This window comes from Balaenoptera physalus (assembly GCF_965194825.1).
Source record: "Balaenoptera physalus genome assembly, chromosome: 21".
In the NCBI taxonomy this organism is placed as follows: domain Eukaryota; kingdom Metazoa; phylum Chordata; class Mammalia; order Artiodactyla; family Balaenopteridae; genus Balaenoptera; species Balaenoptera physalus.
The window spans coordinates 27311228-27335844 of record NC_138902.1 but is presented as its reverse complement, the minus strand read 5'-3'; the positions used below and the strand labels follow the sequence as shown (position 1 = coordinate 27335844).

Sequence of the window (24617 nt, the reverse complement as noted above, 5' to 3'; positions counted from 1 at the left end):
GGGGAAAAGCAAGGGGAGGGATAAATTGGGAGATTGGGATTGAGATATATACACTACTATATATAAAACAGATAACTAATAAGTATCTACTGTATAGCACAGGGAACTCTACTCAGGACTCTGTAATGGCCTATATGGGAAAAGAATCTTAAAAAGAGTGGATATATGTATATGTATAACTGATTCACTTTGCTGTACACCTGAAACTAATACAACATTGTCAATCAACTATACTCCAATAAAAATTTTTTTTTAAAAATTAAAGAGCTGGCAAAGCAGAATGAGAAGGCCGTGGGGAAAGCAGGGGAAAAAAATGGGACCGGGGAGAGAGGGTTTCATGTAGGCGAAGTAGAATCTAGAAGGACAACGACAGAAACTTGTCTGCTGGACTTAATGCCCTGGGAGGGCCTTTAGCCAAGGCTGCTTTGGTGGAGCTTAGGGGAGAAAGCTGAGGAGCATGTGGGAGGGAAGAGGACGGATGGGGACTGGGAGGGCTCTTTCAGGGAGTTTGGCTGTGATGGAGGAGAGAGATGGCTGCAGTGGAGGGTGGTGAATGGAGGGCTGAGAGGGTTATTTGGTAGCAGAATGTTGGAGATGGTGGCCTTGTGAATAAGTCTCACGGCTGAGAACAAGGGGCATGAAGGAGCCTAAATTCTCATCTCAGAGAGCAGCTAGCTCTGGGGCCACTCACCCCATCACAGGGTCCCTGAGCAGGACCACTCCACCCCACACGCAGACCACTCACCGGGCTCATGTCAGAGTTCCTCAGAGCGGGAACAGTCATCAGTGAGGGACCAGAGTGCAGGAAGAGGAGCTACCTCCTCTCCTCCCTCACAGGGCTGGTGGGGGTGCTTTCTCTCCTGCAAGTCGGGGGAGGGAGGCCCGAGAGAACCACTTGTCAAGGAAGGGGAGGTGACGTGTGGTGCTGTAGTAGGAGAGCTGCTCGCTGGCTGACCGTGTGCCCGAAGCTCAGGCTGGAGAGCACAGGAGGGTGACATGGGGATCTGGGATCCCCATGATCAATCACACGGAGGCAGGACCAGAGTGAATGTTGCAAGGACTTGAAGAGAAGGGAGTTGGGGGGAGTTGGGTTGGGGTCACGGGCAAGGAGGTAGAACGTTCTAGAAATGGCGCTGCTGCAGAGGAGCCTTTAAGAACAGCATTCTGTGCCTAATTTCCCTCCATAATTGGGAAGAGCAGAACCTGATGCTGACCAGCTGGAAGTGACTCAAATCTCGGCCCCGGAGGGGAGCGGGCTTACCTTCTGCATAGAGCAGCTGGTACTTGACAGAGATCTGAGACTTGCCCCTGACCTCCGCCTTGCAGTAGACCACCCCCTGGTGGTCGGAGTGAGGTTGCAGATACACAAAGCCTCTCTTCATATCGTAAACGATGTCTGTTCCGTTGGCCTGGATCTCCTTGGCCGGAAACTCCCTGTGGAGCGTGACTTTGGCCGATAGGACAGTCACTCGACAAGGAACCACAGCCTGTCTGTCCGGGTTCAAGTAGACGACATCAAAGTAACTGGGAGAAGGTACAAAGAGTTCTCCTTTCTCTGCAAAGGGAAAGACACAGGCTCATTTATTCTGGAGAAACAAGGTAAGAGCACTTAAAGGGATTCTTATATTCAGGGCACAAAGATGAGGGCGGATTGGCAATATACTCGGATCGTGGAGTCCTTCTGAATTGAAAAGGCTATTTTTAAAAATGCTTTTTCCTTTTTTGGAAGAAGGATGTTACTCCCATCTTCTTAAAGGAAACAAAATAGGTATTAGTTCAAGCCCAAATCAGGCCCATTGGATCGTCCCACTGAGGAAGCAGGGAAGGAGGCCGATTTCCTTGTGTTAAGAGCAGTTTTAACACCTGTGAACAATCTGCCGTGTGTCTAGAGAAGTCAGCCCCACAGTCCTTGCTTAGTATCTGCCCATTGGGAGGAATTTCCTGGCTCAGCAGAACCTCTCTGAGATGGGCCCAGTGAGGGTGCTGGTGTCCTCACAGCCCAGAGGACTCGTTCCTGGCAAGGTCAGTGGAAAGGGAATCAAGCAGGGACAGATGAGGAACCCGCTGGTCTCAGGCTCTGGGCTCTGCTTGGCTGCCACTCGGCTGCAGACCTTCAGCCATTTGCTTACACTCCTCCTGTTGCCTTTGAAATCACTCTGCATGTTCTTTAAGCTCTAGATGATGGCATTTTTATCTTACAGAACTGAGGACTGGTTTATCCATACGTTCCTCAGGACAGTCAAGGGACTCTGGATTGGGTTTGGGGGGTTTTGTTTTTTGTTTTGGGCACGGCACATTAAATACTTTGTTTTCTGGATCATTCTGTGAGAGATTACACTAATATCTAAGAGAAATCTTTGACCTGAATCACACCTCAACATGTATTAAATTGTCTCCCATGTTTTCCTACAATATTCCCGAAACAATTATTCTTGGCTTTCTTCACTAGCCTTTGTGCCCCAGTTGTATGATTTGTTTGTTTTTTAGGTTGGGGACAGAATTCCTGGACACAGTAGCAAATGTCGTCACGGGCCAAGAGCTCTTTGGCTCTGAGTGCCAGCTTCTGTAACATGGAATCATGGCTTCCTGAGTCTCCATCTTTTGCAAGACTTTCCATCAGTCTGGGTGACTTGTGCCACTTCATGATAAACTGACTTTCAGGCTCAGGCAAGGGCACCTTGATCAACGTCGTACCTAACAGCCCTGTGTTCACACAGAATAAGTCCGTGTGGCCTTGAATGTGTCACTTCATCTCTCTGTGCTTCAACATCCCCATTTGTAAAGAGGAGAATCTGGAGCAGATAGTATTAAAGATCTCTTTTTAGCAAACACGTTTAAGGAATGTATGATTGTCAGGTTCAGAAACAACTTTTGTTTTAAGGTTTTATGGAGGAATCTGAACCAACGAGCAAAGCCAGTAGAAGAAGTGAACAATCTGAACTTCGGAACACAAAAATGAGGTCTTACTTCCTGTACTATAATCCATGCTTTGAAAGAAGTGACCACAGCAGTTGCTTTAACAAACAGAAAAAAATATGTATTTTGCCAAGTGAATGGAGTAAGCAAGGCTGCAGGAAGAATATATGAATGAGTAAACAAATTATTATCTATAAATTAAATCTGTCAAATTTTCATTTATTCATCACTTGACATTTATTAAGCATGTACTACATAAAATATTAATTCATTTGATTATTGTAACTTGAAAAATAATAATACTGAATTTCCTTTAAAATAAAAAAAATATTTGCCATCAGTAGATTCCATCTACCAAAAAAAGGTATGTTCAAGTTTATATTTAAAATTATAGATCACATATGCCCCCCCCACTCAAAAAAATTAGTTAATAGGCTATAAGCTAAAATCCAAATGATAACAAACTCCACATTTGGTAAAGCGCTTGTTAATGTGGTTTCACTACATTTGTAAACTGGAGCCCATGCCTTTTACTATGAAGAAGCCCTACTGCTGGTAATCTCCTCCTCCTTGATCTGGGTAGTGGTTACATATGTGCAGTTCCCTTGAGGATCATGCACTGAGCTGTAGAGTCATGATGTGTGTATTTCCCTTTGTATACATTATACTTCAATATAAAGTTAGAGAGGGGGGAAAAAACCCTCTGAGAGCCTCCTGGATGCAGATTAAATATAACATGTGGCAGTTGCTTAATCAAAAATTGCACAAATTAACCACAGTCAAAAGAAGCTTCACAGTGTTTGCAATCAAACCCTGGGAAACATAAAAACATAATGAATGCCAGACGTTTCTCTGTGCGGGTGGTAGGGAAGCATATGTTCTGAAAGACTCCAGAGCCAATAGCCTCCATTACAGCCCATCTTGGTTTTCCAAACCCACCCAATGCCTGAAAAGACACACCACTAAACCTTATACCGAAAATCCAACTGGACTCCTAGCGCTGAGGAATAAGAAAACGATACAACGCTTTAGGTCACGTCCCTGATCCAGGTTTCTTGAAGGTTGAAATAAATATTGATTTTGTTCAGCCTTCCTTTGATGCATAAAAGGGCTTCCGTAAGTTAAGAAAGAGGATCTACCTCCAGAACTCAGAGAACCTATGACCCTAGTGAGATAGTCTGCTCGAGGCAGGTCTTCAGTTCAAAACCTCAGCTCCAAAAACCACTATTTGGGGAAGACATGACAGTGCTAATCACGGCAAAGAATTTTCATTCTGCAATTTGAAATATGGTATCAGTCCTTGTCCAGAACAACAGGCTCTGTTAGTCTTCATTAGTTGCCTTTTCCACTGCTGCTTCCTGGTGTCGTATCATACTAAGGGCACATGGGCACTTCTGGGTGGCACATTCCAGAATGAGGCTCAGAAGTGATGGCCCATGAACAACTGTCAGCAATTCTGACAACACCATTTATGCTAGCTCGTGTGTGCCTGTCAATCTGTCCATCACCTTGTCTTAAAAGTGGGTTAAGGCAGTAAGAACATTGGATCCTGGATCAGAAAAACGGGGTTTGACTCTTTACTCTGCCACCTGAAGTCATGGAATGTGGAACAAATCACCTTGCCCTGTTGCGTCTCAGCATCAGCATTATTATTTCTAAAACAGATAATTAAGTAGTTCCTACTTACTTCCTCATGGTATTGTGGAAATGAAATGAGAGGCATGGGTTTCCAGGATTGCAGAGCACTCACCTGCTTGCCAGAGGGGAGCTCTTTGGGTAGGAGGGGAGAATGTATGAGATTTTGCTAAAGCATTCATTAATGGCCAGAGCCTAAGGTCATCTGAGTTGTAGACCTAAGTCACTGCGGCAGCCCCTGCCCAGACACTAAGAAAGCCTCCTGGCTTCACCTGAAATGCCTTGGACAACAGCGGCACTAGGGCATAGCGTTTGAAAGATTCCTGAAAGCTGTTCCTGACCTCTGAGCCTTGCTGGAGAACGTCTTCCTCCAAAGTTTAAAATTTAGAGATCTCAGCAGAGGAAGGAGGCTGGCAAGCTACTCTGCAGGGCCCGTTTCTCCAAGTGCAAGTTCCACCTGGCAAACCCAGATCTGACCCTGCAGGGGAGAACGTCTGCATATTTTCAGGCACCTCACTTGGATTCAGGCATCAGGATTGGAGCCACACAGGCTGCAGGTGTTGGGAACACTGCCCCAAACCTCAGCTCATAGCACTCACAAAGACAAACGCGAGGAGGCCTTTAGCCAGGCACCCTATGACTACGGAGCTTCCAGAAAGGAGCTCATCGGAGATTCTGAGAGCACAGTGACCGAAAGTCTACAGCAACGCTGTGCAATAGAGCTTTCTGTGATGATGGGTGGTCCTCTGTCCCCACTGTCCATTAGGACAGCTACAGCCACATGTGCCAGTGGAGCACTTGAAGCGTGGCAAGTGCCACCGAGGAACTGAGCTTTTAGCTTTAATGTTAACTAATCCCCATTTACATTTAAATTCACACATGTCTAGTGGCTACCATATTGGACAATGCGGTACAGACTCTGGAACCAGACAGTTCTGGGTGCAAATCCTGGTTCAGCCACTTACTTGCAGTCTGACCTGAAGGACTTACTTAATCTCTCTAAACCTCAACTTTCCCACTGGGGGAAAAAAAAAAAATGATATTAGTACTGACCCTTCAGGGTTCTTGTGAGACTTACATGAAATAATTGATGTAAAGCATTGAGCCCAGAGCCTGGCAAACAGTGAGCGCTCTGATTGTACTTATTTGATGATCAGCAGACAATGGGAACCTTTAATATGGACCTAAGTCCAGAGGTCTGAAGAGTTCCACTAACGCAGCCAACCTTTTACCTGTAAAAATGATGTAGGTGGAGCCCGTTTTGGCCTCGTCCCTCCTGCAGATGTAGCCGTTGCAGAGCTGCCCCCAGCAGCTGAATTCACCCGTGTCGGCCGCAGTGGAGTTGACCAGGGTCAGCTGGCCGTAGCGTTCGTGCTGCTTCACACTGTCAACAAGAGCAAAGCCGGGTCGCGATGGGGCTGGGGCCTCGCGCCCATCTCTCCCTGCTCCATCATCCTCGCAGATAAAGCCCCAGCGGCTCCAGGCAGAGCGCCCTTTCTCAGATGGCCCTGACTAATAAAAGAGTGTATTTGGGGAAAAGTGTGTTGGGGCGGGGGTAGATGGCGGAGGCAGAGAGAAAGGCCTTTCCTAGAAGGAAGTCACGTTTTCTAAGGAGAAGACATTCTCTTCAACCTCAGGACTGGGGTTTCCTTAAGTAAAATCACTGGTGCATTGCAACGCAGCCTCACAAGTTCAGCCACAAAGCCTTGGGCAGGCGTCTTGCTTTCAGCTTTTGTTTCTCATGAGTTTATTTAAATAGCAGTCAACAGGAATGAAAGCACATAGCACTATCCAGGATGCAAAACCTCTTTGATCAATAAGAATAAGGCTCTGAATACAAGCTTGGAATCTTTGAGATGCTACATTATGAAAAATAAAAACTTCCCTTTCAGGAAAAAGTGCATTGGTTGCTGAGATGCGCAGCCCCTATCATGCACCCACCTCTGGTCAAGTATTTAGAGCTTTGGGGCACGTCTCCTCTGGCCTCACACTATTATTTCTACTTTTAATTTCTCATTTTTTAATCTCTTGTATTTTTATCTTGTTGCATGTGAATATATTTGCAAACCCCTTCAGGTCCTTTTTGAAATGAGGAGAGATAAATATTTATTATTATTAAACACTAGTATTAGCCGACTGTCATGGTAATTAATTGTATTATATTATGTGAGGAACCCAGATGTGTCATCCTCGGGATGGATGTCCCCCCCCACCCCCACGACCGTGGCCTTGGCGTGTGAGGATGCCAAAATAAATGGTTTCAACCTGAGGATGCACCTCAGATCCCCTCTGGGATCCACATACTTTTCTGATGTGGGTGAGATCCTCCTGTGACGGGTTGCAGTAACGCCAGCACGGTCACCACTTTAAATTTAGCACACAGCAGAGTGGCTCGCTGGTGGGTCTATCAACACAGCCTGTTCTGGTCTCTGCTGAGTAGCTGCTTTGCCCACCAGTTCTGCCAGGAGTTGCTCTGTACTCCCACTCCCTCCACTGCCTCCTTTCAAATGAACGGAAATCTCTCCTCCTTCAGGAAGCTTCTAATGAGAACCAACTCAGAAATCTCCCTGCTTTCTCCCAGTGATGTAATTGGCTCTGTCCTCTCACCCCTCTGATACCTCTGGCTTCCTGTTATTACAATGGATGGTGAAAACTTTGGGGGCAGGAATAGTGCCCTATTTGTTTTATATTCTCTAAGCAACAAATCTGTGCACAGTATAAAGTTTCTCTAGAAACAAGGGGACTGAAATGAAATTGAACATCAGTGTTGGAACTGGAAAGAACCTTAAAAAGCAGGAATCCAGCTCCCAATTTTGCATATGAGGAAACTGAGTGTCAGAAAGCAGAAGGGACTCCCCTGAGACCCACAGCTGGAGAACAGCTGAACAAAACTGTCTTCCTTAACTCAATTAAGTGTGTACCCAATACGCATTCATTAGATGATAAAATGCATACAAAGTACTTCATGCCATGCCTGGTTCACTGTATTTTCCTAATTATATCTTAATTACATATAACTGCAGGTTAGTAGTAGTTATTGTGAATACTGCTACAACAATGAAAAATATGCACAGCCAACATTGGGGATGGCTAGCACTGCAAATAAAAACCAGTAGCCCAGGACTTCCCTGGTGGCACAGTGGTTAAGAATCCGCCTGCCAGTGCAGGCGACACGGGTTCGAGCCCTGGTTCGGGAAGATCGCACATGTGGAGCAGCTAAGCCCGTGCGCCACAACTACTGAGCCTGTGCTCTAGAGCCCGAGAGCCACAACTACTGAGCCCACGAGCCACAACTACTGAGCCCATGAGCCACAACTACTGAAGCCCGCGCACCTAGAGCCCGTGCTCCGCAAGAGAAGCCACCGCAGTGAGAAGCCCATGCACTTCAACGAAGAGTAGCCCCTGCTCGCTGCAACTAGAGAAAGCCCGCGCACAGCAACGAAGACCCAATGCGGCCAAAAATAAATAATTAAAAAAAAAACAAAAACCCAGTAGCCCTCAAGGATATTACAATCCAGCTGGGGAGCTAAAACTAAAATACATGAAAAGATCAGAGAGTATGCTCAGAGCAAGAGCAGGAGGAACTCTGAGAAGGGGTGCATCACCACGGGTGGAAGAGGTGGAAGGCAGCTTAGAGGCGGCGGCAGGACAAGCTGGACTTGGAAAGGTGGAGGTGGGGGGACAGCAGGGGCTGAGAGACAGCGAGCTTGCTGGCTCCGGAGCACACAGCCCCACGGGGCTGGGAGGGACCTGCTCTGTTCCTGTCACTGCCGTGTCCCCAGTGCATGGTGGGTAGAAGGCACTCAGTGATGATTTGGGGATTTAATCCATTAATTACAGAAGGAGATGGAGGGAGGGGGTCGGAGTCACAGGGCATGTGGTTGAGAACGGCGAGAGGGGTACACATTTTACTCACCAGGCAGCAGGGACCGCCCTCGGTTTTGGAGGTGGGAAGCGCCAGGCCCACCTTAGCCAGGGTACGAGTGGAGAGAACAGGCATGGGGGAGGCAGGAGGAGGAGGAGGAAGAGGGAGAGGCCGTTACTGGGGTGAACAGCAAGCACTGGGGCCCGGCTGGGTGTTGGCGGTGGAATGGAAGTGAATACAAGGCTTGTTTTCTTGGGGAAGATTTACGACAGACTGGGTATAAGAGGTGGAAGAAAGACACATGAAGAATGACCACTTGACTTGTGTTTCCATGCGATGGAAAGAATGAGGTTTAACTGACTAAGATGGAATAGCTGAGAAGAGAAAGGAGATGCGGGTGACCAAATAACAGATTCACTACTGGAGAGTTTGAATTTGTGATAAAATGTGGGTCAAGTAAGTGTGGACGTCGTGTGGTGTCATTGGAAATACAGGCTGGGCACAGAGGAGGTAAAACAGCTCTAGATTTGTATCTGGGGGAATCGTCTACAGTGGGTACAAGCAGGAGCTGAAGGAATGAATGAACTCAACAAGGAAAAGTGTAGAGAAGAAAGAGAAGGCTGAGGACAAAATCTAGAGCCAAATCAGGGGGCGCATAGGAAAAGAAGAGGTAGGTGGAGGGGAAAAGTAGAATCAGCAATGAAAGAAGAATCAGGAAAGGGGATCATCAAGGAGAAAGATTCAAGAAATTGATGGTTAATGCCTTTCAGAGAGATTCATGACCATATACCCACACACTTCATCTGGCAGAATGAAAGTCTTTGGCAACCAAAATAGTAATTTCAGTTGTGAGGATGGAGCTTGATTTCAGCAGATAAAAGATGAAAAGGTAGACAGAAAATGAAGGTGAAAGTCTTCCCAGGTGGACCATAACATCCGGCCACATCCCCTATAGAGCTCAGACCCCAGGGTGCAAAATCATTAAGTGATCAATAAATGTATTGAGCACCTTCTGTGGGCCCAGCATGTACTAGCACGGTGGTGATAGAAATTGTAAGATGCCATTCCTACCAGGAAAGAAACTGCGCACATAAAAATGTAGCACTTGGGGCTAACCCCACCACCATGCTGTATCTTTAGCAGGATTGGGGGTGGAAGGAAGGAAAAGCACTGGAAAACATTTCTGGATTTTTCCACCCCCTCTTCTCTGTAAACAATGTAAAACAGGAAACAAATTATTTAGCAGGATTACAGTTTAAATGCCTGGATTTAAAATGTCCATTTCTACTAATGGGCTCACATAGTCCAAGCAGCAGGCTACCCAAGGGGTTGGGACGTGACCTCAGGCCTCTGGGGGTAGAGTCTCCACCACGAGGTGAAGACGGGGATTCACTGAGCCCTGCAGAGCCCGGTCCCAAGATGCTTCAACCGTAGACCCTCCCTCCTCCTGTAACTACTTCACAGATCCCTGGGGATGGAAGAAGTGCAAGATGTGAAGTTTGAGTGGAGCTTTGAAAAAAAAAGGTGCTGCAACAAAAACAGACTCACAGACATAGAGGACAGACTTGTGGTTGCCAAGGGGGGGCTGGGTAGGAGAGGGAAGGATTGGGAGTTTGGGATTAGCAGAGGCAAACTATTATACATAGAATGGATAAACAACAAGGTCCTACTGTATAGCACAGGGAACTATATTCAATATCCTGGAATAAACCATAATGGAAAAGAATATGAAAAAGAATATATATATATATGTATAACTGAGTCACCTTGCTATACAGAAGAAATTAACACAACATTGTAAACCAACTATACTTCAATAGATTAAAAAAAAACTAGAGAATCACTCTGAAAAAAATAAAATAAAAAGAGGTGCTGCAACAAATTGCCCCCCCCAAAAAAGTAAAGTTAAGCAGAATTTACATTAATTGGAGGCAGCTCTGAACACCCCAGCACATCAGCTGACCCCAGACATTTTTATTCCAAACCAGCACTTCCAGACCTGACCCACAGTGAACTCTGATGGACAAGTCCAGGTTTCAAAGAGTATTTGTCCAAAATTTAGAACTGTGTGTATGTGTGTCTTCCAATGGGCTACCCTGACCTTCACATACACAGCGTCCGTTCCCATCGGTGGAGGCTGGAAACTTCGTGTATGTAGCCCAGCCTGCTCTTTTCTGGAGGGGTCCATGTCATGGGATGGCACAGAGGAGGGGACTGATGGCTGCCAAAGTCAGGGCCCACTGTGCGTCTCACCTGGGGAAGTGACCAGGTGACAATGCTGGGGTCATCCACGCTCCTGTCCTTCCCCCAGACTCTATAAGACAAGCGTGGGAGGTGAGCCCTGGGTTCCAAGATAATCAGTTCATTGGTTCCCTAAATAGTGAATTAGTGCAAATGAAATGGGAGTATCGGGAGGAGAGAGGCAGGGACACAATGATGTCTGAAGAGTTCCGTGCTCTCAAGTTCCTTCATGCAAAGTGCCCTGGGCATTCCAAGGAGGGTGAGCAGGACAAGCTTCAAGACAGAGAGTTTCAACCTGCACCAAATAGAGGGTGTGTGTTCCCCGGGAAGGAGGTTCCTGAAAGGAGACCAAAGGCAGGTTCAATTCGTAACAAAGAGGGTTGGGCTGGAAGGCAGGTGGCCAGAGGACCGTGGTGACAGTCAGCAGTCACATGAGGTATAAGATCATGGACTTTGGAGCCACACTGACAGGATTCAAATCCCAGCTCCACCATGACCTTCAGACTCCTTATCTAGAGTGCATGCCTTCCAGTCTGGCTACACCTACAGACTCCTAGTGACAACAACAATAAAACCTAACACTGATGGAGGGCATCAGGCTAAGCTCTTCAAGTTCGTTCAAGACTTAGATCACAGCCTGGCACAGAGTAAGAGCTCAATATATTTTAGATGTTGTTACTGTGACAGGCCTCACGACCACATTAGGATGGAGGTACTATTTTCCCCCTTTTATGATGAAGACACTGAAACTTACAAAGTACTTTATCCAAAGTCTCCCAACTCTAAGTGGTAGAGCTTCTAATCTAGTGTCATATAGACTCAGGTTACGAATGTTTGTAAATGAAAAGGACACGGATTTCCATCCTACCGAAATGAAATGAATGGAAGGAATTTTGACTGAGAAATGGTGCCTCTATCTAGCTTGTAAATCTTGTTAAATATTGTCACACACACACACCCCCAAAAAACCTCCTCAAACCTGGAAGATCTGATTAAATTAGCTCAGTATTATTCATGATACCCCATTTTCTATTTAAATGGACAATTAGCCATTCAGCAAGTTGTTGAAGGAAACAAGGGCAGCAAAACAACCAGTTATTACCATTATAACTGACAGCACCCAAGGTACACGTTACTCTTTCTCAATCCCATGGGATGGTGATGACGAAACTATGACTCATAATTAAAATCTAAGTAGTGCTTAACACGTGGTAAGTACTGTTTTAAGCCCTTTGCACATTTGGACTGATTTCATCCTCAGAACAGCCCTGAGAGTTAGGTGCTATTATTATACCCATCATCGTAGGTGAGCAAACTGAGGTTAGGTAACTTTCCCAAGTCAGTGTTGGAGTCCCAGGAGGAGTAGTTGAAGGTCAATTTAAATGACTTTCCTAGGGCCACCCAACTATATGATCCCAGATGTTCTGCCTTGGGAGACTCTGTGATGACTTCATTGCATAAAACAGAAAGGTAAGGAGGAAGGTGAAAAGATGTAATCAAACCTAGAGACTGTCATACAGAGTGAAGTAAGTCAGAAAAACAAATACCATATATTAACACATATATATGGAATCTAAAAAAAAAAAGAAAAGAAAAGAAAAAAAATGGTCAGAAGAACCTAGAGGCAAGACGGGAATAAAGATGCAGACCTACTAGAGAATGGACTTGAGGACATGGGGAGGGGGAAGGGTAAGCTGGGACAAAGTGAGACAGTGGCATGGACATATATACACTACCAAACGTAAAATAGATAGCTAGTGGGAAGCAGTCGCATAGCACAGGGAGATCAGCTCGGTGCTTTGTGACCACCTAGAGGGGTGGGATAGGGAGGGTGGGAGGGAGGGAGATGCAAGAGGGAAGAGATATGGGGACATATGTATAACTGATTCACTTTGTTATAAAGCAGAAACTAACACACCATTGTAAAGCAATTATAGTCCAATAAAGATGTTAAAAAAATAAAGATGGCTTCAAAAAAAAAAGATGTAATCAAATATCCTCCTTATTCAAATAACATTCATTTCAGAATCATAAATTATTTATTAGCTTCTACTACATACAAGGAATGGTGCCAAGCATCAAGGGAGATAAAGATTAGTGAGTATTTGCTTGTCATGTTTCAAGTGTGTGTACAGGGCCTGTGTTTACTCTAAAGGCTCCTTTTAAGAATGTGTCAGAAAATAATTGCTCCACCATATGCTGGGAGTGGAGCCACATCAACAGAGTACAAATCCTGGGTAAAATATATCAAAGCTCCACAGTTTATGACCAAAAAAAAAAAAGATGAAAAGAAATATGTATGAGGAACTAGTAGAGAGCCAAATATGTAAACTGAGGAACTTCAAAGTGAATATAGTTCCAATATCAGAAATTAAGCTGAAATACATCTATCTATCTATCTATCTATCTATCTATCTATCTATCTATCTATCTGCATATCTGAATCCTATCCAAGGACCTACTCAAAACCCGGGCAATATAACTACAGTATTTCTATCCCAACAACAGCTTATGTGAATGTATATGAAATGTGCCTTGGGTCTTTTCTATTACAATGACTTATGCCAGATTCCTCTGTGCTATTTAAAAAGAAGTTATAGCAGGCCTTTTTCAACTGCTTCACAGGAGCTCACATTCGTGATGTCCCTCCAGCCCTGCCAGCCTCTCTCTCATTCCCCATGTCCTTTCCTGGACACCCACCCCACTCTGACCACTGTACTGGAATGTTCCCTTTCTCTTCTCACCCCACCTCTTCCAGCCTGCTGGCGGCATCTCTCCTTTTTGCCTCTCTTGCCAACCCATCTGGCTTCTTTACAAAGGAACAGTTCCTCTTCCTCCTTCAGAGATTTCCCAGATCTTAAGAAAACAAGGCGTGGATATCCCTTTGACACCACAAGCCCACACCAGGCCTGATATACCAGAGGTTAACCAAACAGAAAACCCTGTCAGGCCGCCGAGAATTATGTGCATAGCCACATGCTATAAAGGCAACACAATATAAAACTCACCTCCAGATTTTTAAAGTACCAATGAGCCATCCCTGATTATACATTTGCAGAGCATCCATTCTGCAGTTTTTTAAGCAGTTTAACTTGTTTTGCTTTTCTTACAATTTTTCTTCTCTTATGACAAAGTAATATGTGCTCATTTAATTTAGAAAGTTAGAAACCCCATGGATCAGTTAAAAAAAAAAAAAAGGAAGAGGTCACTGAAAATCTCAAGACACACTGTCAACACTCTAAGTGGGGAATGTTCCAGTTTTATCTAGATCTTGATGTCAACATCGACTCTACGTCTCTTTTCCATTCCTTACGTTCTATGAGCCTATTAATCGATCCTTCTAGAAGAATGTTTCAGATGCTCTACAAAACCATCAGATTACTTTCCTAAGAAGCATTTTATTATCTCCTCCAGCTTTACAACACGAGCAGCTCCCAGTGTGCACAGAATCGAATGCCACCGTCTTTGCCTGGAATCCAAGGCTCCTATGCTCTCCCAACACCTCCATCGTGGACCCTCCTCTCCATCCAGCCCAACTCCTCACCCACCCAGACACGTCCGTTCGTTTCCATCCCAGCCCTCCAGCCATCTCTTTACCTCTGAAAGGCTCTCTTCTTTTTCCATCTGACCTAAACCTCATTATTCTTTCAAGTTCTATTCTTGGGAAGACCTTTTATGGTTGGTGGTATTTGTAAAATGGTGGTTAAGAGCATACACTGAGTCAGATTTCCTTGGTTCGATCCTGCCTCCACTACTTACCGGCTCTGTGACCATGAACACGTTATTTAACTTTACTGTGCTCAGTTTCCTCATCTGAGGCAGGGAGATTAATCGTCCTTACCTTCCAGGGTTGTTATGAGAATTAAGTTAGTTAATAAGTGTACAAGATCCTGGAAAGATGCTGGCACAGAATACGTGCTCACAAATTTTAGGTGCTTTTGGGGTTGCCCTAGTACACCCCGATCTAAGCTTCTTCTCACTCTGCACTTGATCCCTTTATCACTATATGCGTGTGTATACACACACACACACACACACACTGCTTAGTATGTAACCTTTTCAACTTCCTATTATATTTCTCTAGTGAAATGATCCTTCTTAAGCAGGAATCAGGAACACGTCTCACGCTTGCCTGTGTCACTCACATGGCATGATGTGATGCAGACAGCAGTTACAGGTGACCATGTGCAGAATAGAATAGAATTCACATGGGTTGAATTCTTGTCCAAGGGTCCTAACTCCTTGGCCCCCATATCATCTAACTCACGTTAGATTAAGTACAAGTTCCAAGGGTCATTTTGGAACCAGAAGGGACCTTAGAGATCATCTGGTTGAATCCCTCATTTCACAGAGATCCAGTGACTCACCCAAGGTCACAGAGCCAGTAGTCAGAGCTGGGAATGGAATCCTTGGGAAGTCCTGGAAAAGAATCTGCCATGCTTCCCACTGTGCATTGGAAAGGAAGCATGTGTCTATTATTTCAAATACATAGCCAAATCCTGACCAAATGAGTGACGTAGAGGAAGTGTGCGGTGATGGCAAAAGATAACTTAGCAGAGGTGTGAGCTCCATGTAGAGAACTCATAGAAATAACAAGCAAAGCACTGTTGTCATGTAATTTTGGTGAGGTCAAATTTAAACCTGGCCCCCATATGATTCTGTGTATAGGGGTTATTTATGTGAACAACTTCCATTATTACATTTCTGGTAATTCTAATTTCACTGTGTAGAATAAGCCCATCAGCACTTCTTTGGCAGGAGGTCACATGAAAAAAGATCTTCCAGCTCTGCTGAGCTGAATGCTCACGGCCACACCTTCAGGGAAGAATAGGCCCAGGAAGAGGAGAGACCGGAGACAATGGAGCAAGCCTCCACCACCCTTGTCAGGAAAACAAGCTGTGGGTTACTAATGGGCTGGCATTCGGCCACAATGAGCGCATTGTGGCCAAGTTATAATAGTGAATGCAGAGGCTGTGGGCCGACCTCATTCGTACCTGGCACAGTGGATTCACAGCCCAGAGAGTGATGCACCAAATCTCCCACCTTGTCAATGTATTCAAGGCGCCCACTCATCCTGAGGCCACTCGGATGGCATATCTTCTGAGCAAACATCAGAAACGTAAGAAATAGACAGCTTTCTTGGTGTAAAGACTAGAGGGGTCTTGGGAATTAAGTTCAAGTCTAATTTACTTTCACTAAAAGCTGTACAAACTTGAGAAAGCCCCTAGCCTCTGGGGGGGTCTAACCTAATCCCTTATAAAATGCGGGGTCCAGGCCAGATCGCTGGTCCCCAAGCTGGCTGCGTGGCACCAGCCCTTGGGGAGGTCTATGCTCTTCTCCTTGGCTCTTGTTTCTGCATCTCCTCATCTTATCTTCAAGGCCTGGGCTCCTGCAGTTAGGTAACCGATCACTCAGTGAATCAACCTGCCTGTCCAGCCCATGCTGACAGCTGCCTTCTCCCCTCCCGTCGTCCCCGCACACTCACACTTGACCACAGGCTGTAACTGTATCTGGTATGTACGTCATTTATTCCACTAGTTCATAAGCTGCTTGTGGTCAGGGCCACTTCTGGTTTTCTTTTCACATACACCTTCCTGACTTCGTGGACTGTCTTTATGTGTAAACTAGGCTAACTATAACTCGGCCTATTAATCTCAAGTTGTGACACACCCTGCAGCCACCCCATCCGCTTTTATACAGATACGTCCTGTCCTCAACCTCTTCCTCCACGATGCCCAGCAGCCGATGCCACATCACAGGCCATTCCGTGAGCCACCTCTGTAAACTAAGTGCACGAGAGCATGTTCTCCTGTATCAGCTTTGGTTGGTACCCAGGGTCCATCACCCCTGCCTTGTCCTAGTGACTAAGTCAAGTTCATAAAGAAGAGCAGGGCTGTTACAGGGAAGGGTGAGTTTGCGCTGTGTGATCTCCCCTTTGCGGCAGGTGGGCCACCGGATTGAAGCTGAGCGCTAAGCGGTGGGTGGGGTTACGAGCCGGGCTTCCGGCAGTAAGTAGCACGTGCTCTGAAAGGCACAGTTCAGGGCAAAATTAGGATCCAGTACCAAAGGCAATCTGAACAGAGGATCTGATCACTAAAGCATCAAACAAGAGGAGATAGCAGGATCCTGAGGCCCCAGGGCAGAGCGAACAGGTCGGGAATGTGGGATGTACCTTGCAGATTCCCAAGGGCAGCAACTTCACACCTGCCTCTGTGGGTGGTTGTCTCTGTTAAGGCAGCCAAGCCCAGAGACTAGAGGCCAAGCTCTGACATCTTAGTTTTGCTGTTTTTTTTCTTTTCCTTATAAAGTACCACCCTCTACAGCTGTATACCAGGGGACATAAAACTTCCCATATCTTATCCTTTATTCCTCTTTGCTTGCCTCCTCCTCTGACATACCTCACAAAATGGTTTTATTTACATTTTGCCCATTTAGATACTTGGCAGAAAATTATCATGCTACGGCAACTTCCATTTTCACTTTTGCGTGTTAAACCCCAGACCTCACTCACATCTATACACGTTTTTTAAGGCAGGGTTTCACTCATAAAATACATGCAATCACTTCATGGTATACTGTAAACAATGTTGCATTTTGCAACAGTCTCCAAAATTACCATCACATATAATTTGTGGTATTCCTGTAGTGTTTTCGGTTTGATGCATTAACTTGACTTTACAATCATCATCTTACTGTATTTTAATGCAGTGCAGCACATCTGGGATAATCAAACCTGGACTTAACCAGAACGCTCAAGAAATTGAATGTTTTGGTTTCTTTTAAAATAAGATCAGAAAACACTTCCCCCCCAAACTGAATAATGTACTTCAACCCATTTCCCCACCTTGATGACTAGTAAACTGAGGACAGCTGGAGTATCACAGGACCACGCGTCTGGATACGAGTACGCACTCCGTGGCATCATGGACGTCTAGAGTTTGCATGAGATTGAAAAAACTCACCTTTATTGAGATGGCTTAGTGCGTGTGCCAATGCTTTACTTGCATGACCTCATTCTATCCTGACAACTACAAGTCTGGTTCTACAATTGCTCCCACTCCCACCACTCATGTCTGGATGGAACAGGCCGTGTTTTTCTGCAACCTGAACACTGTCGGAACATCTAGTACACCTGGAGACGTCCTGCATCCTGCCATGCCCACCAATCCATCTCTGGGGAGATGTTGCCGTGCCTGGCACTGGTGCCACCGAGTCTGGGAAGAGAGAGATCTACCTTCAGGGCAGGATAAGTCATTTATTTTGAACCCCACTGTTTTCTGGGGGTAGACATCCATCTGAAGGTAAATATCAGAGTTTGGCTGAAGCGGTAGACTTTCAATCTCCCACAGCAAATTGGACCCAAAGGGCACCTCCAGGTAAGTAGGAAAGCAAAGGGAGGGTGCCAAGATTTTCATGGGACCTCATCATCTTTGTTTGTCCTGCTCAGAAAATGAAGTGAAATGAGCTTTGAAGGAAAGTGAGTTTGAATTAAAAAGACACCTGCACAACAATATGAACGTACACACTGCCCCTGAACGGTACACTTAAAAATGGTTAAAGTGGTAGAGTTTGTGTTTACCAAACATAAACATCAAATTATGTTTGGCAAATGTAGAATAATAAAATTAAATAAATTGAAGGAAAAAAACCAAACTAAAATAAAATAAATTGAAGGAAAAAAAATAAAGACCTCTTCCTTAGTACAGCACCGGAGTACGAAGGACAGTATTTACCAAAGTCTGTGCAGATTCTTTCTTGACAGTGGGATTTTTCTGTTTACAAACACTTCCTAACATCATTCTCTTTTTCTTTTGAAATGCCCCCAGACCACCCCTCCCGGAGGCAGGACTAGATTGGCCTGGAGCCCACTGTCTGCTTCCTCAGCCCACCCTCCCTTTGTGCTGTCTGTGGGTGGATAAACCACTGCCAACTGCGGCCAAACGGACACCCAGATGCCCTCCCTTCTCTCTAGAAGCTATTTATTGTTTTCAGAGGAACCAGCCGTCAAAGAGATCTCCTGTGCACCTCCTCCGAACTTCCAGCTCTTGATTGAAAAATGCTAACGTCCGACCAGACACCACAGAAACATCCTGAAAGACGACGCCTGGACCTGATTTTCCAGAGAGCAGCCCGGGCTGTCTTTATGAGCACATCAGCCAGCTTGTTCTCACTGCTGTGACACTGCTGACTGTCTAGCTTAAATCTCCAGCGCCTCCCTGTTCTTACCCAGCACTGATTTATACTTCAGCCGTCATCCAGGCCGCTGATTCTAAGTTGCTTCTTCTTTTCTTCCTTGGCTCAATATTGTGCCAAGAATTCCCCGGCTCTAAACTCTGCGAGTGTGTTCTGCTGAGACTGAAGAAGCAAAATGTTTCCAGAGAAGATGGAAATGGATGGTGCTGATCGCTCAACCAGAGGTTTGATCATATAGTCCAGAACATTCTTCTATGAATGTTTTTTATACTATCAACAAAATGAAAGCAAAAATGAAAATATATATATATATATGGTGAAAAAATTGTTAGGTCCAAGGATATGTCTGTAGAACCCAGTTTGTAGAAAACAGGTACAGGGTGTTTGGAGGGAGATTGGGTCCACCTGAGGCTGGGAAGTGATGCTGTCTTTTCCTAAAGACGGTGAGGAGTAGTAGCCCTCACACTGTGCAGTGTAGCCCTCTGTACTTTCTAAGTGTGCCATTTATAAAGGCTTTAAGTCAACGGCTCACAAGTGCCCTTAGATTTCACTCTAAATTCCTCAGTATGGCTGACAAGGCCCTCCCTGGTCTGACTCCTGCTAACCTTCCAGCAACCTCTCTCCTTGCTCACCTCCTTTCTCCTCCCCTGCCCAGAGCTACCCTGTTTCCCCACTCCACACCCTCAGTGCTCCAGGGGCTGTACTCTTTCTCAGCTAGAGGAAGCTCCTTGTGCCGGCCCCTCCTTCTGGAACTTTCTGATATTCCTTTCCTAGCTCCTTCGTTACCTGGTTAACTCTCAGCTCTCACATATCAGCCTGAGTTTTTTCCTCCTGGATCCTGTACTTCTGCTAGCAAGGCACTCACACAGCTGCATATTAAAATTGCTTATTTAATAGTCTGTCTTCTCAAAAAAGTAAAAGCTCTGTGGGTATAGCGGTTGTATCTATCTTGCTCACTATCATATCTCCAGCTTCTACCTAGCACAGGACCTTGAACATCATAGATGCAAAAAAAAAAAAAAATTGTTGGAAGAGAGGAACAGAATTAATTAAGGGAGGACAGAGGTGGGAGGATGGATGGAAAGCAGGAGAGCAGGAAGGGGTGAGGCAGAAGAGTCAGAAAACAGAGCAAAATGGTAACAACTATTGTCAAAAAAAAACTTTGCTGTTTCTGATCTCAAAAGAGAGTGGAGATCTATGTGATTGGGATGGACTGAGTCAGGAATTAAAATCTGAATCAGTTTCAGCACCTGGAAATACAGAATCTTCAGCACATTCCTCAAACTCAGATGGACTTAGAGTCAATGCATTTATCCTGGTGTGGGCATATAATTACAAATGCCCACCCCTCTTTTTATTTGTTTGTTGGAAAACTGAATTCTTTATTGTTTAAGATATAACTTGAAACTGTGACTGCTGAGTTGCCTAAAAGGATGAAAGAACTTGTGTGAAAGCACAACGTGTGCAATTATTTTAACCAATCGGTCCACATTTGAGATGTTTCTTTTACTGGTGAAAGGAAGACAATTGTAGCACAGCTCAAAGCTGCCATCTAGTGGACCTTCCAGTGACCTGCGTTTGCCAATCCTAAGGAATCACTGCAGAATAGGAGACCCAGAGGAACACACATCCACCCTCTGGGGGGATCAAAGTCCGCCTTTTAGGATGAGGCGTGATCTGTGGTTCTCTGACAGAGTTCTCCTTTCTAAGTAGCCCAGTGTAATGTTTTAACATTCTGATATCCAAAAAGTTATCCTAAATCAATGTGAAATTTCAATCACTTTCAATTCGAAGCTATCCCAGCAAGAAATCAATGCACCACTCTGAAAAAGTGTATCCTTTTCGTTTCTGTTTTGAATCTTAACTTTGTAAATCAGATGTGTTAATCTAGTATCCAAAGAGCTAAAAAAGGAAGGAAGGAAGGAAGGAAGGGAGGGAGGGAGGGAGGGAGGGAGGGAGGGAGGAAGAAAAAGAAAAGTAGACAACAAATCTATCTTCTCTGAAGCTACTACTTCATTAAACCACGAGTGTCCTTCGGTCTAAGTGCTACCACCAGACGTGCCTTGGCGCACTTGAGCAGGGCAGCAGTTCAACCTCGGGAACCGAGAGGCCAGGGTTTAGACTCACACTGCCATCCACCACTTTGTTGCTCTGGACCAGCCATCTATCATCTTTGTCCGTTTCCTCATTTGTTACAAAGATGAGGCTTAAGCATGATAACCGCTAAGGTCCCTTTCGGCTCTAAAGTTCAGAGCTTGTCCCCAGAGTCGCAGGTCTCGCGATCACAGGGGCCTGACTTGACACCCACTCTAGGCTCAGTGTCCACACACCCCCTAGGCACACCCCTCTAGGCTTCAGTGTCTCACTGAAATACTTGTGGAGGAGTTACAGGGTGCCAGGCCCTGAACTGGCTGCTAGGGAAGCACCAGCAAATAAACAGACACGGCCCTTGCCAAGTTTACAGCCTCGCAAGGGACACAAACATAAATCAAATGGTCAGGGAAATGGTAACTGCACCGCTGGTGATAAGGGCTCCAGTGAGGATGTGTAACTGGGGCCTAGTGGCAGGGGCTGAGAGCAAGGAAGGCTCCCTGAGGAAGTGACAGGCCTGGATCTGAAGGATGGTAAGCAGCTAATCCAGTGCGTGCATTACAGGCAGAAGGACCCAAATGGGCCAAGGCCCCAGGGAGGAAGGTGTTTGCACAACTGGGAATCAGAAAAAGTCCGTGGAGCCTGGAGTGTGGACAAAAAGAGAGCGAAGTGAAAGGGGAGGGAAGCAGAGGGAAAAGCAGGGGCCAGATTATGCACAGGCTTGTGGGCCGTGTCAGGAGTTTCATCTTTATTCTAAGAGCAACAGAATCGCTCTCCCGAAGGGCTTGAAGTAGGAAAGCAACGTGGCCGGATGTGCTTCTGCGAAAGATCTGACTGCCATGTGTAAGACTGAGGTCAAGTTCAAGATTGGGTACACAAAGGCAAGTTGTGTGATTCCTGCTGTGAGTGAGAGCCTTGGGGGTGATGCTGCTGCGGCGGGAAGATTCCAGAAATAATGAAACAGTAGCACCATTAGGGCACGGGAACTGGTTGGATGCGGAAGTAAAAGGGAAGCGTCCAAGGTGATTCCTAGGCCTCTGGTCAAGGGCAACGGGATGGAATTCATGCTGTTCACTGAACTGAAGGACACAGGAAGATGGCCAGGTGTGGAGAAAGATCAGGAGCTCAGTTATAGGCGGTTATGTTTCAAGGAAGCCTCAGGAAAGATCCAGGCAGGTGAGCAGGCAGTTGGGGACCCAGAGCTCGGAAGAAAACATGCAACCTAATCTATGATAAATGGGGGGATCTGGCAGCACGCGGGGAGAAGAGGCACAGCACCAACTTCGAATGTCTGGAAGAAGAGAGGATGCAGAGCCGGAGAAGGAAACCCCAAGGAGGGGCCCGTGACGTGAAAGAAAATGGGCAGAATATGGCGTTGAGGAAGCCAAGAGGAGGGCATTCTCTTCTGCTGGATGGACATGGTGGGCCAGCCACATGGGGGTTGAAAGGAGGACTCTGGACTGAGCGACCTTGACCTTGGTGATAAAATGCACGTGGAGTCCTCCGCAGGAGTCAGGTGGAGTGGTTGAAGAGTGAACAGGAGAAGAAAGTGGAGACAGTTGTGTAGAGAAAGGCCCCTCCAGGAGGTTTGGCTGCGAAGGTAAGAAGAGAGAGGAGGGTGGCCGGAGGGTACGTGGGGGCCAAGGCGGGCCTTCTTCATGTGGAGGCTTAGGGAAAGGAACTCTTCGAGAAGCGGGGTTGAAGACTCAGAACAAGGAGGCAATAATGGATGTCTTAAGGCTCCTGGAAGGCTTATAAGGATGAGATCCAGGGCACAGATGCAGCTTTGGCCTTCATCAAGAGGAGAGAGCCTTCCCCACTATAACTATAAGTGCAGGGAAGGAGGAAATGTGATGAGGACATTAAGGCAATTCTAGGGCTCCAATTTCTCAGTGAATTGCGTGAGAACTGCACTAACTGGAAGTGAGAGAGGTGGAGAAGATCAGAGGTTTAGGAAGAGAGAAAACATGAGCTCACTAGAGAAACAGATTCAGCTTTGCCAGGCACGTATGAGGGGACCAGAGACTGACGGCACCCGTCGGGCCAGCTGTGTGGTTTCCTCCAGCTGTGCTCTGGGTCCACGTGTCGACAAGGGAAGGGAGGTGAACAGGTTTGTCTGCGGTTGGAAGTTTCCAACTGGGAGTGAAGGAAAAACAGAGGGCAAAATAACTTACTTAGGACGCACTCAAGAGTTTAGTAGACATGACAGGCTCTGGATTCTAAGATAAAGAGAGAAGCAAAGACAGAGGGGGCAGGGTGGATAAAGAGGGAGAAGATAGAGGGGGAAAACTGACTAATGACTCCTGAGGTCAACATGCAACAAATGCCCTGAGGTAACCGGGCTGGATCCCAGTGGCTTGGCATCCTCAATATAAAATATACTCATGCTTTGTCGCTACCTACCCAGGACAGTGCACACATAACAGGACACACGTCGGCACTAAGTGTAACAATCTTAATGTTCCAGCATGACTGGAAACCGACCTCTGTCATCCTCACTAAGCCCCTGGGGAAACCAAACGATATTTCCTGATTTCTGGTACATGTCCGGCACTGTTCTAGGTGCTAGGAATCTGATGAACCCATCAGATGTGGTATTTACCCTCAACGGGCTTATGCGTTCATGGGAGAAGAGGAACACAGGCCCAGATTTCAAAGAATTGCTCAATTAAATGAAAGTGGGAAAGGGACGTGCAAACTTTCTTGGCTCCTCTATATCAGAAGCCCTGTTGGCTGTGCACAGTTCCCTGATTTATGTGAGTCCTGGTCAGAACGAACTGTCCCCAAAGATCACTTGGATTACTGTACTTGAGAAATATGCACTGCCTAGTAACAATTAGGTTCAATTTATTGAACATTTACCATCGGCCAGACAGCATTTACCAAAGATGATATTATTTCCATATTCCAGACAAGGACACTGGGTTCGAGGGTAATTATTCATCAAAGACCTACTTTGCAGGTTAGGATTCCAACCTAGCTGTGCCTCAGCCTAACCTGTCTGTTCCATAACATGCTCCCTCTTCTGGTCAGAAGATTACATGTGGACAAACGTGGTAGGCATACGAACTTAGTTCCAGAAAGCTACCCGGATTGGTTAACATGACCAGGCTTTCAGAACCCCATCAGCGCACTGGAAAGAACTCATTCCATGGGAAAAGAAAACACAGGATGAATCCCTCTCTATCCAAAGGCACCACATTCCGGGAAAGATGTCAAGAACCAATTAGTCGAATCTCTGGTGTCAAAGAAATTGTGATTTTTGTTGTTGTTGTTTGATATAGAGTTATGACTAGATCTTTTTTCACATTTTTCCATAAAGTCCTTGGGGGCCCACATCTGTCTTTACTTTCTTATAAAGCCCTAACTGTGCTTTGAAATGAATCCCTATTTAATGCTAAGTCAAAACTGTTTTTTTCAGCTCCAGGATATTTCTCTTCGATTCAGATTCATATTTACTTCACTTTGAGTCCTTAAGATATTTTCAAACAGATTCTGGCTAATATAACTTTGAAAATACTCCTAGAAAATATGAAATATTCAAGGGCTAAATCATCTAGGTTTAGGATAGTTTGTGTAAGTCAAAGACTAACTGTTCAGAGTAAGTTAAATCAGCTCAATTCTCATTTAAAAACAAAAGTGTGTAAAGTTGACTTTGGTAAATTAAGTCATTTAA

At 45.6% G+C, this 24617-nt stretch overlaps 1 protein-coding gene and 1 long non-coding RNA gene across 3 annotated transcripts in view; one reads left to right on the top strand and one right to left on the bottom strand.

Moving 5' to 3' along the window:
• The window catches only part of PDGFRL (platelet derived growth factor receptor like), a 46499-nt gene that overhangs the window by 6081 nt on the left and 15801 nt on the right, over positions 1 to 24617 (bottom strand). The window contains exons 3-4 of the mRNA XM_082444528.1: positions 5784 to 5935; positions 1262 to 1555 (exon numbers count right to left, since the gene is read on the bottom strand). Coding sequence (XP_082300654.1) covers positions 1262 to 1555; positions 5784 to 5935 — 446 coding nt within the window. The remainder of the gene's footprint in view (positions 1 to 1261; positions 1556 to 5783; positions 5936 to 24617) is intronic.
• The window catches only part of LOC309651660, a 39766-nt gene that overhangs the window by 3937 nt on the left and 11212 nt on the right, over positions 1 to 24617 (top strand). Inside the window, exon 2 of one of the 2 annotated variants that reach the window (XR_014258286.1) lies at positions 18484 to 19074. This is a non-coding gene — a long non-coding RNA (uncharacterized lncRNA). Of the gene's footprint in view, positions 1 to 17879; positions 19075 to 24617 lie in introns of those variants that run through there. The other variant, XR_014258285.1, reaches the window with a different exon arrangement.